Genomic DNA, 15,000 nt, shown 5'->3' on the forward strand with positions numbered 1-15,000 from the left:
CTTTCTCTCTTTTCTCACTCTTGGTCTCACGCGCTACTTTGGTCTCCTCTCTCTCTCTCACTCACACACACACACACACACACACACACACACACACACACACACACACACACACACACACACACCACAGGTAGGGAAAGTGTTTTGGGTGGTGTGAAACTGACAACTCTCTGCTGCGCCAGACACACACTCTGCATGTTGTTCACCTCTCAGGAGCAAAAGTCAGGCGTTCAGCTCCAACCAATCAGATTGCAGATATGAAACTGCTGTCATGGTCCCTATATCCATATGTCTCTCAACAGTGCAGACAGGCAGGCAGGCACACACACACACACACACACACACACACACACACACACACACACACACACACACACACAGTTAGGGTCAAAGACAGAGCAGGAAATTGGGCAACTCCAGTTGAAGGCAGACTAGACAATCCCAAAGTAGGACATCTATCCCCACGAGGCATGACCACGGTGTCCTGCGGTAACATGTGAGCGCGATGTGGTGAATGATGAGCATTCAAGCAGAGCAATGACGCAGCCGATGATGGCCATGACACCATCCGCCGCATCCAATTCTGTTGATGTTTATTCACAAAATTCATGGGGTTCAAAAACACGGAGCAAACTGAATCTCCTTGTTGACATTGGCTGATAAGTCAGACGGTGTCGACGCGTTCCCTCCACAGAACAGAAAGGGCCGACGTTAGAAGGTTTCAGAGTTGTATGGATGAACAGCTCTGAAGTGCAGTCCACGTGAGGTGCACTGAGGGACCAAACATTTCATTCTGTTGTGCTTGAGAGCAGTTTTATAAAATAAGCTATGGGAAGAAAGTGAGTAAACTGCAGCTGCAGCAGCACGAGCGGAGCTGTCCACGGTGATGAAACTGTGGTCTCCCTGAGATAGTCAACACAACACTTTTTCCCTTCCCTGCACTATTCACTATGTTGTTGCATAGTATTGGGACACAGTTGCTCTAAAACTAATTGGATTTGTGTAAAATTACCACTTTTCACCTTCAAAAACAAATTGCACAATATGCTGCCTCCCGCCCTGCCTTAAACTCAAATGAATCAGGTAATCATCTCTTGTCATGTCCCCAAATATACATCAACATCAATCAACACTCTCTTTGGTAGCACTCAGGCCTGACAATGATTAGCTCAGGATAAATACTGTCATTTACTTTCAGCACCTTAAGAGCTAATATCTCCTATCTTCTCCTCCCTACTCATCTTTCTGCCACACACACACACACACACACACACACACACACACACACACACACACACACACACACACACAAGCCATAATAGTAAGTCTTGTGTTGGTTTAAAACACTGAGCAAACACACCTGATAAGACGGACCCCTGCAGGGAACAGGTATATTGTTAAAGCTCCAACAAGCTGCTTCCTCTCTCCTGGAGGTTGCACTGGTGTTGCCAAAGCCCCAATTTTCTTAATATCTATTTCACCAGCGTTTCATTTGAGAAGATGTGAGGATTTACGATATGTGCACCTCCAGTGTGTGTAAGAAAAGGGCCAGATCGATACGTGATGATATCCAGTCAGAGGGATGTCTTACCTGCATTGTTGTTCTCATGAAAGCTCTCACGTCTATCCTGCACCAAAAGCAAGATGTCGCCAAAAGTGTGTGTTTGTGCCTTGCTAAGACATTTTTTGAGGGAATATCACTCAGGAAGAGCAGAGAGGATATACCTAAACACCCTCACCCACCTTTCTGTGTGTCTGTTCTCCCTCCCTCCCTCCCTGTAAGTGTGTGTGTGTGTGTGTGTGTGTGTGTGTGTGTGTGTGTGTGTGTGTGTGTGTGTGTGTGTGTGTGTGTGTGTGTGTTTATGTGTGTGCATATAGGTAATAAGCTGCTCCGCCACTGCGCAACGATGGAGCTATCGCAACGATGGAGATGACGCAAACCGACCCAGCTCTCCGAAAAAGTGTTTCAAGACGAACATGGCGGCAACTTAACCGCGGTCCAAGATGACAATGGCCAACGGGAGAAAGGATTCTAGGCTCTCCGCCCAGGTACCAGGCAGTGTGCGTGCACCGCAAGAGCTCGTTGTTCTCCTTTAAGCGAATCCTCAAACCGAACGGCGGCAGACGCGCAGCATCAGTACCGAGAGGTTTGCAACAGCTGGTCTCCCTGCGCTCCCGACGACAGAACACACCCGGGGAGGGACGGTCGGGAGAGGGGGGCACGCGGTCAAAGAGGACGCCGTTTCCCCCCGAAGAGCCATGGAGAACCAGGATGCGGCAGCGCGAGGCTTAATCTGTGCGGGCGCGCTAATTGGATCGGAATAGCACCGACTGCTGCGGGCGCGAGAGAGGAGCGCCCTGGACCGGCGGAGGCGCGGAACCCCACCGTTACAGAGGAGAAGCAACCGGAGCCCGTCTCCCCCAAGTCAATGAGTATTGTGGCAGAGCAGCCCCCGCGGTGGAGTCGGCCAGGGCAGCACTTTCCTAAAATATGACCAGGGGTGCTTGGATGCGTCGGCAGCATGATGAGGGCTTAAAATACTGGTTTGCACCCCGAGAGAACGAGAAGCCATTTACCGAGTCGGAGCGGGCCCAGAGATGGCGACTGTCGCTGGCCTCTCTGCTGTTCATCACCGTCCTGCTCTCTGATCACTTGTGGTTCTGCGCCGAGGCGAAACTGACGCGGACCCGAGACAAGCGGTCGGACAAGGGGCTTGCTTTTACAGACACGGGCGAGTACCCAAACTCCCTCCACCGGCAGCGCCCCCCTCCGTCACCTGAGCCCAGCCGTCTCGCCACAAAGCAAGACGTTATTTTTCTAGGGAATTCTACCAAACCTCTGTGGCGAATGGACAGCTGTCATCCGGACAGCCTGTCCAAAGACTGCTTTACTTTCGCGGACGCGGAGAGCGCGTGCCTGGGCCTCTCCGGTGGAGGGGAGGAAGGGACGCCGCTAGCGTACGTGAATCTGAGCGATTTGTACCTTTCTTTTTGTAATTCCTACTCACTTTTGGATTTGTTTTACGGGTTTACGAGTCCGGACAATTTGAATTGCACCCTGGATATGGCCATGGGGGATCTGCGGGGCTGCAGCGAGTGTGTTCGGGCTTATCAGCTTCTGGACCAGCTGGCGGAGGAAGACTACCGGGAGTTTGACCTGCTGGTTACGAAATACGAGACGGACGCGTACTCGGTCAGGACGTGCATGGAGGAATGCAAGGTAGGACCAACGACGCGCGCGCGCACACAAACACACACACACACACACACACACACACACACACACACACACACACACACACACACCTCAAGTGCATTTAAGGGGGTGGGTTCACAGTCGCCATGGCAACCGGTGGGCATATCTTTCAGTTTCCTGGTTTTTATGTTTGGTGTCTTCAGGCTGCTCGTCATCGTTTGGCCTCCCAGAGTTTACACAAACACACAGTTCCACCACATGTAAGGACATGAAGGACTAGAGGACATGAGGACTAGAGGACATGAGGACATGAAGGACTAAAGGACTAGAGGACATGAAGGACTAGAGGACATGAGGACTAGAGGACATGAGGACATGAAGGACTAGAGGACATGAGGACTAGAGAACATGAGGACATGAAGGACTAGAGGACATGAGGACTAGAGGACATGGAGGACATGAGGACTAGAGGACATGAGGACATGAAGGACTAGAGGACATGAGGACATGAAGGACTAGAGGACATGAGGACATGAAGGACTAAAGGACTAGAGGACATGAAGGACTAGAGGACATGAAGGACTAGAGGACATGAGGACTAGAGGACATGAGGACATAAAGGACTAGAGGACATGGAGGACATGAGCACTAGAGGACATGAGGACTAGAGGACATGGAGGACATGAAGGACTAGAGGACATGAGGACTAAAGAACATGAGGACATGAAGGACTAGAGGACATGAGGACTAGAGGACATGGAGGACATGAGGACTAGAGGACATGAGGACATGAAGGACTAGAGGACATGAGGACATGAAGGACTAGAGGACATGAGGACATGAAGGACTAAAGGACTAGAGGACATGAGGACTAGAGAACATGAGGACATGAAGGACTAGAGGACATGAGGACTAGAGAACATGAGGACTAGAGAACATGAGGGCACGAAGGACTAGAGGACATGAGGACATGAAGACAAGAGGACATGAAGGACTAGAGAACATGAGGACATGAAGGACTAGAGAACATGAGGACATGAAGGACTAGAGGACTAGAGAACATGAAGGACTAGAGGACATGAGGACATGAAGGACTAGAGAACATGAGGACATGAAGGACTAGAGGACTAGAGAACATGAAGGACTAGAGGACATGAGGACATGAAGGACAAGAGGACATGAGGACTAGAGGACATGAAGGACTAGAGAACATGAGGAAATGAAGGACTAGAGAACACGAGGACTAGAGGACATGAGGACATGAAGGACTAGAGGACATGAGGACTAGAGGACATGAGGACATGAAGGACTAGAGGAGTAGAGAACATGAAGGACTAGAGGACATGAAGGACTAGAGGACATGAGGACTAGAGGACATGAAGGACTAGAGAACATGAGGACTAGAGAACATGAGGACATGAAGGACTAGAGGACATGAGGACTAGAGGACATGAAGGACTAGAGAACATGAGGACATGAAGGACGAGAGAACATGAGGACATGAAGGACTAGAGGACTAGAGAACATGAAGGACTAGAGGACATGTGAACATGAGGACTAGAGGACATGAGGACTAGAGGACATGAAGGACTAGAGGACATGAGGACATGAAGGACTAGAGGACATGATGACTACAGGATATGAAGGACATGAAGGACTAAAGGACATGAGGACTAGAGAACATGAAGGACTAAAGGACATGAGGACTAGAGAACATGAGGACATGAAGGACTAGAGGACATGAGGACTAGAGGACATGAGGGCTAGAGAACATGAGGACTAGAGAACATGAGGACTACAGGACATAAAGGACTAGAGGACATGAGGACTAGAGGACATGAAGGACTAGAGGACATAAGGACTAGAGGACATGAGGACATGAAGGACTAGAGGACATAAGGACATGAAGGACGAGAGGACATGTCTCTCTCTTCATGGTTCCTCTCTCTCTTTGTGGTTCCTCTCTCTCTCTCTCCGTGGTTCCTCTCTTTCTCTCTCTTCATGGTTCCTCTCTCTCTTCGTGGTTCCTCCCTCTCTCTTTGTGGTTCCTCTCTCTCTTTGTGGTTCCTCTCTCTTTGTGGTTCCTCTTTCTCTCTTCGGGGTTCCCCTCTCTCTCTCTTCGTGGTTCCTCTCTCTTCGTGGTTCCTCTCTCTCTCTCTTCGTGGTTCCTCTCTTTCTCTCTCTTCATGGTTCCTCTCTCTTCGTGGTTCCTCCCTCTCTCTTTGTGGTTCCTCTCTCTCTTTGTGGTTCCTCCCTCTCTCTTTGTGGTTCCTCTCTCTCTTTGTGGTTCCTCCCTCTCTCTTTGTGGTTCCTCTCTCTCTTTGTGGTTCCTCCCTCTCTCTTTGTGGTTCCTCTCTCTCTTTGTGGTTCCTCCCTCTCTCTTTGTGGTTCCTCTCTCTCTCTCTTTTTGGTTCCTCTCTCTCTCTCTCTCTCTCTCTTTGTGGTTCCTCTCTTTCTCTCTTTGTGGTTCCTCTCTTTCTCTCTTTGTGGTTCCTCTCTTTCTCTCTTAGTGGTTCCTCTCTCTCTCTTTGTGGTTCCTCTCTTTCTCTCTTCGTGGTTCCTCTCTCTCTCTCTTCGTGGTTCCTCTCTCTCTCTTCATGGTTCCTCTCTTTCTCTCTTCGTGGTTCCTCTCTCTCTTTGTGGTTCCTCTCTCTCTTTGTGGTTCCTCTCTCTCTTTGTGGTTCCTCTCTCTCTTCGTGGTTCCTCCCTCTCTCTTTGTGGTTCCTCTCTCTCTTCGTGGTTCCTCTCTCTCTCTCTTCGTGGTTCCTCCCTCTCTCTTTGTGGTTCCTCTCTCTCTTTGTGGTTCCTCCCTCTCTCTTTGTGGTTCCTCTCTCTCTTTGTGGTTCCTCCCTCTCTCTTTGTGGTTCCTCTCTCTCTCTCTTTTTGGTTCCTCTCTCTCTCTCTCTCTCTTTGTGGTTCCTCTCTCTCTTTGTGGTTCCTCTCTTTCTCTCTTTGTGGTTCCTCTCTTTCTCTCTTTGTGGTTCCTCTCTCTCTCTCTTCGTGGTTCCTCTCTTTCTCTCTTCGTGGTTCTTCTCTTTCTCTCTTCGTGGTTCTTCTCTTTCTCTCTTCGTGGTTCCTCTCTTTCTCTCTTCGTGGTTCCTCTCTCTCTCTCTTCGTGGTTCCTCTCTTTCTCTCTTCGTGGTTCCTCTCTCTCTCTCTTTGTGGTTCCTCTCTCTCTTCGTGGTTCCTCTCTCTCTCTTCGTGGTTCCTCCCTCTCTCTTTGTGGTTCCTCTCTCTCTTCGTGGTTCCTCTCTTTCTCTCTTCGTGGTTCCTCTCTCTCTCTCTCTCTCTTCGTGGTTCCTCTCTCTCTCTTCGTGGTTCCTCTCTCTCTTCGTGGTTCCTCTCTCTCTCTCTTTTTGGTTCCTCTCTCTCTTCGTGGTTCCTCTCTTTCTCTCTTCGTGGTTCCTCTCTCTCTTCGTGGTTCCTCTCTTTCTCTCTTCATGGTTCCTCTCTTTCTCTCTTCGTGGTTCCTCTCTCTCTTCGTGGTTCCTCCCTCTCTCTTCGTGGTTCCTCTCTCTCTTCGTGGTTCCTCTCTCTCTTCGTGGTTCCTCTCTCTCTCTCTTCGTGGTTCCTCTCTTTCTCTCTTCGTGGTTCCTCTCTCTCTCTTCGTGGTTCCTCTCTCTCTTCGTGGTTCCTCCCTCTCTCTTCGTGGTTCCTCTCTCTCTTCGTGGTTCCTCTCTTTCTCTCTTCGTGGTTCCTCTCTCTCTTCGTGGTTCCTCCCTCTCTCTTCGTGGTTCCTCCCTCTCTCTTTTCGTGGTTCCTCTCTCTCTCTCTTCGTGGTTCCTCTCTCTCTCTTCGTGGTTCCTCTCTCTCTCTTCGTGGTTCCTCTCTCTCTCTTCGTGGTTCCTCTCTCTCTCTCGTTTTGGTTCCTCTCTCTCTTTGTGGTTCCTCTCTTTCTCTCTTCGTGGTTCCTCTCTCTCTCTTTTCGTGGTTCCTCTCTCTCTTCGTGGTTGCTCTCTCTCTCTCTCTTCGTGGTTCCTCTCTCTCTTCGTGGTTCCTCTCTTTCTCTCTTTGTGGTTCCTCTCTCTCTCTCTCTTCGTGGTTCCTCTCTCTTTGTGGTTCCTCTCTCTCTTCATGGTTCCTCTCTCTCTCTCGTTTTGGTTCCTCTCTCTCTTTGTGGTTCCTGTCTCTCTCTCTTCGTGGTTCCTCTCTCTCTTCGTGGTTCCTCTCTTTCTCTCTTTGTGGTTCCTCTCTCTCTCTCTCTTCGTGGTTCCTCTCTCTTCGTGGTTCCTCTCTCTCTCTCTTCGTGGTTCCTCTCTCTCTCTTCGTGGTTGCTCTCTCTCTCTCTCTTCGTGGTTCCTCTCTCTCTTCGTGGTTCCTCTCTTTCTCTCTTCGTGGTTCCTCTCTTTCTCTCTTCGTGGTTCCTCTCTCTCTCTCTTCGTGGTTCCTCTCTCTCTCTTCGTGGTTCCTCTCTCTCTTCATGGTTCCTCTCTCTCTCTCGTTTTGGTTCCTCTCTTTGTGGTTCCTTTCTTTCTCTCTTTGTGGTTCCTCTCTCTCTCTTCGTGGTTCCTCTCTCTCTTCGTGGTTGCTCTCTCTCTCTCTTCGTGGTTCCTCTCTCTCTTCGTGGTTCCTCTCTTTCTCTCTTCGTGGTTCCTCTCTCTCTCTCTTCGTGGTTCCTCTCTCTCTTCGTGGTTCCTCTCTCTAAACATCCTCTTCTGAGGTGCACTACTTCGTGAACGGTGTCAGAGGTGTTTGACATCTGGAGGCGGCTCTGTGAGACGAGCTCAGAGGATGTTGAGTGGTTCTCATTTCAATATCGTAATAGCAGGCGAGTGATTTCTGCAGCTAATCCGGGCTTTGTGTTGTTCCCAGTTTGCTTGTTGTTTCCATAACACGGTCGCCTTCGACAGCGCACGCCTCAGACTGAGGAGTGCGTGTTGTTCATGTAAACAACAGCATACATCATCGAGGCACACTTTGTCTGGTGTTACTCGCCTGGGTTGAACAAAGAACACACACCTGTAAATAAATACATGGTGGCTAAACACTGCTTGTATTACACTTCGTTTGTTGTGCACTGGACTGTTGCAGAGGCCTTTTCCTCCAGAGCATCCTCCTGTCTCACTGTGCTGAAAGGAGGCCCTGCCAAAGGCCTTTAAGTTTGTTTTGTTAGCTGTGTACTTAAATTATGAATTATTTTAATTAATCCGGCACAAAGACCATGACCAACCTCATTTCTTGAACAAAGCGGACCGCTCCACTGCATCTTTCCCACCGATATGCCTGATTAACTAAATCCGGTGGGTTCAAGAGTTCCTATTTGGCTGAACACACATGATGGATGGGAAGAATGTGGGGTCTTTCATTAAATAATGGCTGGTATGAAAAGTATGGAATATGGATAATGCTAGTAGGGATGTGGCAGTATGGTCTGACAAGGCCAGAGGAGAGGATGTTAGTCTGGCTCGTACAGGCTCTGTCTGCAGTAGAGCTTTATTTATACTTGGCATATGAACTTCTCACCTGTACTGTAACATGTTCTTGTGTTGCTGCACCGCGGCATAACACTTCCTTTGTCCTGAATATTGAGATTGTGAAGAATTATAATGACGGTTATAACATGTGTCCAAAGTCACCACGACTGCACTACGTATAACACACACAGGCCTTTGGAAAGCAGGACATCTTTTCTTCAAACATTCCTAATAATGATCCAGCAAGCCAACCCATTTTATACAAGATGGATGTTGTACAAAGGGCAGATGGTCAGGAGGCTGGCTAGGAATGCTAATACTCCATGTGTGTGTAAGTGTGGAGGCTAATACTCCATGTGTGTGTGTGTGTGTGTGTGTGTGTGTGTGTGTGTGTGTGTGTGTGGATGCTAATACTCCATGTGTGTGTAAGTGTGGAGGCTAATACTCTATGTGTGTGTGAGGGTGCTGATGCTAATATTCCATGTGTGTGTGAGGATGCTAATACTCCATGTGTGTGTGAGGATGCTCATACTCCGTGTGTGTGTGTGTGTGTGTGTGTGTGTGTGTGTGTGTGTGTGTGTGTGTGTGTGTGAGGATGCTAATACTCTATGTGTGTGTGAGGATGCTAATACTCCGTGTGTGTGTGTGTGTGTGTGTGTGTGTGTGTGAGGATGCTAATACTCCATGTGTGTATGTGTGTGTGTGAGGATGCTAATATTCCATGTGTGTGTGAGGATGCTAATACTCCACGTGTGTGTGTGTGAGGATGCTAATACTCCACGTGTGTGTGTGTGAGGATGCTAATACTCCATGTGTGTGTGTGGAAGGCCAGTTAGTGGCAGGATATGCTGAGGTTTATGCATGTGATGTATGTGTTGTATTTATGTGCATGAACCTGTTTCATAAACCATCTTATAGCTGCTTCCTTCTCATGCCGTCTAATCACTATGGTGCATTTGCACTCCTACTCTTTGCTAATATAATCAGACTCAGGCAGGGCTACAGCAGTCTTTTAGACCCTTTAGCCCAATCTGAATTGCTAATCTGCTCCAGTGTTCGTGTGACCTTTGTGAAAGCACAGCACCCCGAGCCTCATCACAAGCCACCGCTCCTTGAAGAAGCTCTCTCTGCTGGACAATGAGAAGACGTTACTTTTTGCTTCACTCTTACCGCTCGTGTTTCTCTCATCTCAGACCTCTTCCGCTTCCTTATCCACATTTCAAACAAGTGCTCAAGGCTCCATTTCAAATGGTTTGAAGGAGTTGAACCTGTAGCACCAGCTGGTGTTTCTGTTTACTGGAGATGTACATTGTCAGTGTTGTAAGTTAAAGGGCGAACGGATACGCAGTGAGATGAGAAGAAAAGTGAAAGGGTAAGGCAACAGAAATAATAACTTTGCATCGCAGATTGGAAACTCTTGCAAAGCAATATCACCAAGTATTGACAGGAACATGCACGCAAAACAGGACATAACTAGTTAGTAATCTTTATGGACAGATCATTTAAACGAGCTGGCTTTCATCCAGATGGTGTGTTAGCGAGTGTTAGCTGTCCAGCTAAAGCCTCATAGAGTTTATTCATATGTGTCATAGATCTCCATTGTTGTTTCAAAATCCATCAAACACAAACCAGTGAGCCAGGTGGTTGCATTAAGTGACATGGTTCTTCATTTCCATGAAAATAGGCACCGTAGTTTATTTAGAGTCAATCACAAACCTCCTGTCGTAAATACTCATCAGTCCTTTGGAAATGTATTCACCCGTGTCTGTAAATAGTCTGTTTGAGTTACTCAACCAACAGAAATAAACCATAGATATGTGGCCTGTTTCAAAAAATGTACAACTTCAGAAGGAACAAATGGGCTTGCGGCTGTATGCCAGATGTCTTCGACTGCAGTCGCTCTTTGTTTGTTCTGACTTGTGCTGTCAGACGCCGCTTCCTGGAAGTGTGTGCACAGATCTGACCACCTTTGCTAAATCATCAGTCCCTCATCACGGCCTTCTTCTTTTGACTGACACTCAGTTCAAACAAGATAATGTGGTCGGCTTCCATCACCAAAGATATTCAGACAGCTGAGGTGTACTCGATGTTTCCGGGTTCAGGGTCCATGATGCTGCCCCTCTTACTGGGGATCAAACAGCCATCGTTCATGTCGATAACACTTGTGCTTCTCCTTCTATGAAGTCCAGATGTCCTCTGTGAGAAAGGCAGATTGTTATGTTACATACCTTCTTTTCAATTCAACTCAATTCCATTATATTTGTTTAGTCCAATATCACAAAGTAGCCTCTGAGGTCTTTACAATCTATTCAACATACGACATTCTTTGTCCTCGGACCGTCACATCGGATCATGAACAATTGCCCCAAAATACCTTTAATAGGGAAACAAAGGAAGAAACCTCAGCAAGAGCAAATAGAGTTCACGAGTTCAATAGATGTCATGTCTTCTTTCTTTACTCTTTCTTCTTGTATTATTTACACGTTCTCTGTGTTCCTGTTTATCACACGGATGCATGTGCTCATGCACACACACTTGCTCACAGAGCCCCATGTACAGAGTTTCTTGCAGATCCAGACCTGTCTGTCTCTTCCGGTGTAATTTAATTTGCACTCTGCTTCTCTGGTGGCTATGTCTCCAGGGCTCTGTCTTAACATGTTGATCTCTTTTCTCCCTATATGTGTTATTGTCTCTCTCTTACGTTCACATCCTTCCCCTCTTTGTCTTCCTCCCATCTGTGTCAGAGCTCTGAGGAGCCAACATCACATGTACAGATGTGCCCGTCACCTCCACCCCTCCTCTGAGACGTACTTCCATCCTCTATTCCTCTCTCCCTTCCTAGAAATATGTGTGTGTTGAGCTCTCCTTTCCTGCTGGAGTGATAGATACTGATCTAGGTTAAGGTCCTTTCCTTCCCTTGAATTACAGGCCTGTCCACACAAACCCAAACGTGTGTTTCCTCACACAGCCTCTGCTTATTCAATCACTGCGGCTCCTCTATCACTCTCTATTTCTACCAGGCTATTCAGTTAAGCCCTATTTAATTCAGCTGTTTATGTTTTAACTTGACAGTGAGGATAGGATGATTATGTTTCCAATTAAATAAAACAGGATCATAAAAAGTCCCTCAAGGAGAGTATGTCAAAGCAAAATGAAGAGAAGAAAAGAAAAGATGGCATTTTATCTAACATTATATACAAAGTAGACAAACATAATAAGAAAACATACTGACTCATCACACATTGAGCTTTAATACATGTTGTGTGTTGAACCGGACATCTGACTGAGGGACAGGAGTCAGGACGTTTCTTATTAGTGTACTGGACTGCAGGAACGAGGGAAATATACGGATGAATATGTAGAGAAGGAAATGGATTGTGTTGATTGGAGCTGAGGCCCTCGGCAGCAACAGAGGGAGATGTCTCATTGTGCTGCTGGACGGTGAATCGACGAAGACGAGGAGGCGTTTCCATGGGAGTGCTGCTGTGTTCTCATCCCTTATCTCCTGCCTGGGGAGAAACAAACACTGGCAGCTCATATGAAGGGGAGTTTCCCTGGATCTATTTAAGCTGCATAGAGAAGCAACAGAGCCCTAATTGAATTTGAGGGAAAGCGAGAGAAAAGTGCAGGACTTGCATTCAGGACATGCTGTCCGTGCTGTGTCAAAGCATGCTTTTGTTTCATGTGCATGAAGTTAATGTGTGGAGGAGTGTCTTCTTGTTAGCTTGGTGCATGGGCGCACACAGTGTGTGCTCCATGTGTGTGTGAGCGTGTGCATGGGCCAGCTGCATGCATCCTGCTCGTTCGTCACTGTAGGACTCGCATCAGCTGTACTCGACAAGACAAACGCTGCAATGAGTCCTTTTCATGCATCAAATTCAATCAGATCTGTGGCATAAACAAATTATGACTTTTACAAATGCACACTTGCTATCTGTCTCTTCTCTCCTCTGGCTCACTGGTATGCTTAGTTGAATGATTTGATGAGTGGGTGATGTGTTATTCTGGATTGTCTGTGACAATGTGAAGAGAGAGAAGCAGCTATGGAGAGCGGAAATGGCTGCTATTCATACAAAATGCATCAAACTCTCAGATACGATCGATAAACACCAGGCATTTATTTGTTTAAGCTTTTGATGATATTAGGTGTTTGCAGGCCATATCTATTTTTAAAAAAAGCATCTTTCACGACTAATGGAGAAACAATCTTTGCAACGCTGAATCCCTCGTGTAGCAACACAGTCTCACGGCATTATGTGAAATAGTCACAACATTTTAATCGAGTGATTCTTGGTTGTGGACATCCATTTTTGTGTTTTGTGTTATTTGCCACAACTTTCAAACAAATGTAGTTCAATTGGAAGAATCTTTCATCCCTTCACCACAAAACTAACCTCAGGTTCATCCAACAATCTCAGAAAGCTTTAGGAACGCGTCGCTTCACTATCTCATGACTCCGACTCTAATCTCATGGTTAAAGTCCTGTTTGTTTGACCCACACACCAGATAGTCCTTCTCTGTATCTAACTCTACTTCACCAGCTCTCTCTCTCTCTCTCTCTCTCTCTCTCTCTCTCTCTCTCTCCCTCTCTCTCTCTCTCTCTCTCTCTCTCTCTCTCTCTCTCTCTCTCTCTCACTCACTCACTCACACACACACACACACACACACACACACACACACACACACACACACACACACACACACAAACACACACACACACACACACATACACACACACACACACACAATTCAATTTCAATTTCATAACTTTCACAAACTGCCACGAGACTCGGTTGGTGTTTGAGTAAAGCTGGAAATGTTAGGCTGATACATGTTAGGCTGGTACATGTTAGGCTGATACATGTTAGGCTGGTACATGTTAGGCTGATACATGTTAGGCTGATACATGTTAGGCTGATACATGTTAGGCTGGTACATGTTAGGCTGGTACATGTTAGGCTGGTACATGTTAGGCTGGTACATGTTAGGCTGGTACATGTTAGGCTGATACATGTTAGGCTGGTACATGTTAGGCTGATACATGTTAGGCTGATACATGTTAGGCTGATAATGGTTTGTTCTATTTCAAACGGGATCTGATGCGTACGTGACGTGATGTTGAGTTGAGTGGAGCTTTCCGTCACCTCCTCCGGCTGCAGGCCACCAGGCGAGAAGGGAATAACCTTAAAAAAGACTATTTTATCAAATCCCAAACCACTTCCTGTTTACGATTAGAAGGGTATTTTGTTCTGGTGGGCTTGACATCTGGGGCAGCACTTCCTCTCAGGCTGTTCATGTATCCTAGATCCTGAATCATCTCAACCCTAACCTTCTTCAAGCTAAACCAGATATTAAAAAAGTATTGATGCATTAGTTCAAAGACATAATCACAATCTTTCGTCCTCCCGAGTGTGAGGACGCCTGTGATTGTAGCTCCTCAGGGCCTAACTCTTGTGGTGATGGCCGCTGAAGTGACACTGAAATTTAATAGAAATCTGCCACAATTGTTCCTGTCAAGTTAAAAGCATCAGGAAGAAAGCAGGGCAGCCTTTCCAACACTGAAGGTCATGCAGAAGTCATAATGTGCTGCTGTGGCATTCATCTGATCCCTGATCAGTGTAACTACTGAATGATCCGTGATGCTGAAAGAGTGTTGTTATCTGTGAGGACGTGAGAGCCCGTAAAGGCCAGAGCGAAATGTTTCTCTTGAAGAATAGTTGTTAGCTCCCGAGCTAAGATGCTAATGTTGCGACAACACGACTACTGACGGACACTGCATCCTTCTTCTGGTGTTTGTAGCACAACAGTTTCAGGTGTGTACCCATTGCTGAGGAAAACCTGGGATTGCAATCTGGTGGAAACTCATACACATGTCTACACGTCAACAACAAATTTAATCTGGATTTCACCTCACAAGACACATGAAATTGGGAAAAAAACACCAAGATCAAAAAGAAACTGATAGCAGAAGAAGTGATGTGTGCAGGCAGAGAGACAGAAACCAGTCACAGATCCCAGACTCTGGTGGTGACATTCTCACAACACTGAGTCATCATCATCAGCAGCAGCAGCAGCAGCAGCAGCAGCAGCAGCCTCTTACTGCATGTTCGGATTCAGGGAGTGCACAGCAGAGAGAAGATAAGACACACGGATATGCCATTTTTATGGTCTAAACTCACCTACCTGTACTGTACATACAGTTCACGGCATTAGCAGACTCACGCTTTAGCTTAACCAGCAACAGTGTGTGCACTGTCAGAAGCAACCAGAAGAGGGGTGGAGAGGCGCCGACGGGAGAATGGTTAAAGAGGGACTGCTCTGTGATGTGTGCAGCAGGATGGGCTCGTGTCACATCCCCTGACATACTGTATTTTCTCTGGGTGTTGTACA

General features: G+C 47.1%; 1 protein-coding gene across 1 annotated transcript in view; it reads left to right on the forward strand.

Annotated features, from left to right (window-relative positions):
- Positions 1-1,867: 1,867 nt before the first annotated feature.
- The window catches only part of LOC137803383 (NALCN channel auxiliary factor 1), a 69,610-nt gene continuing 56,477 nt past the window's right edge, over positions 1,868-15,000 (forward strand). Inside the window, exon 1 of the mRNA XM_068601793.1 lies at positions 1,868-3,220. Within this exon, the coding sequence (XP_068457894.1) occupies positions 2,492-3,220 (729 nt within the window). The 5' untranslated portion in view covers positions 1,868-2,491. The remainder of the gene's footprint in view (positions 3,221-15,000) is intronic.

This window comes from Clinocottus analis, unplaced genomic scaffold (assembly GCF_023055335.1).
Source record: "Clinocottus analis isolate CAN_PGR_092001 unplaced genomic scaffold, fCliAna1.0.p SCAF_54, whole genome shotgun sequence".
NCBI lineage: Eukaryota > Metazoa > Chordata > Actinopteri > Perciformes > Cottidae > Clinocottus > Clinocottus analis.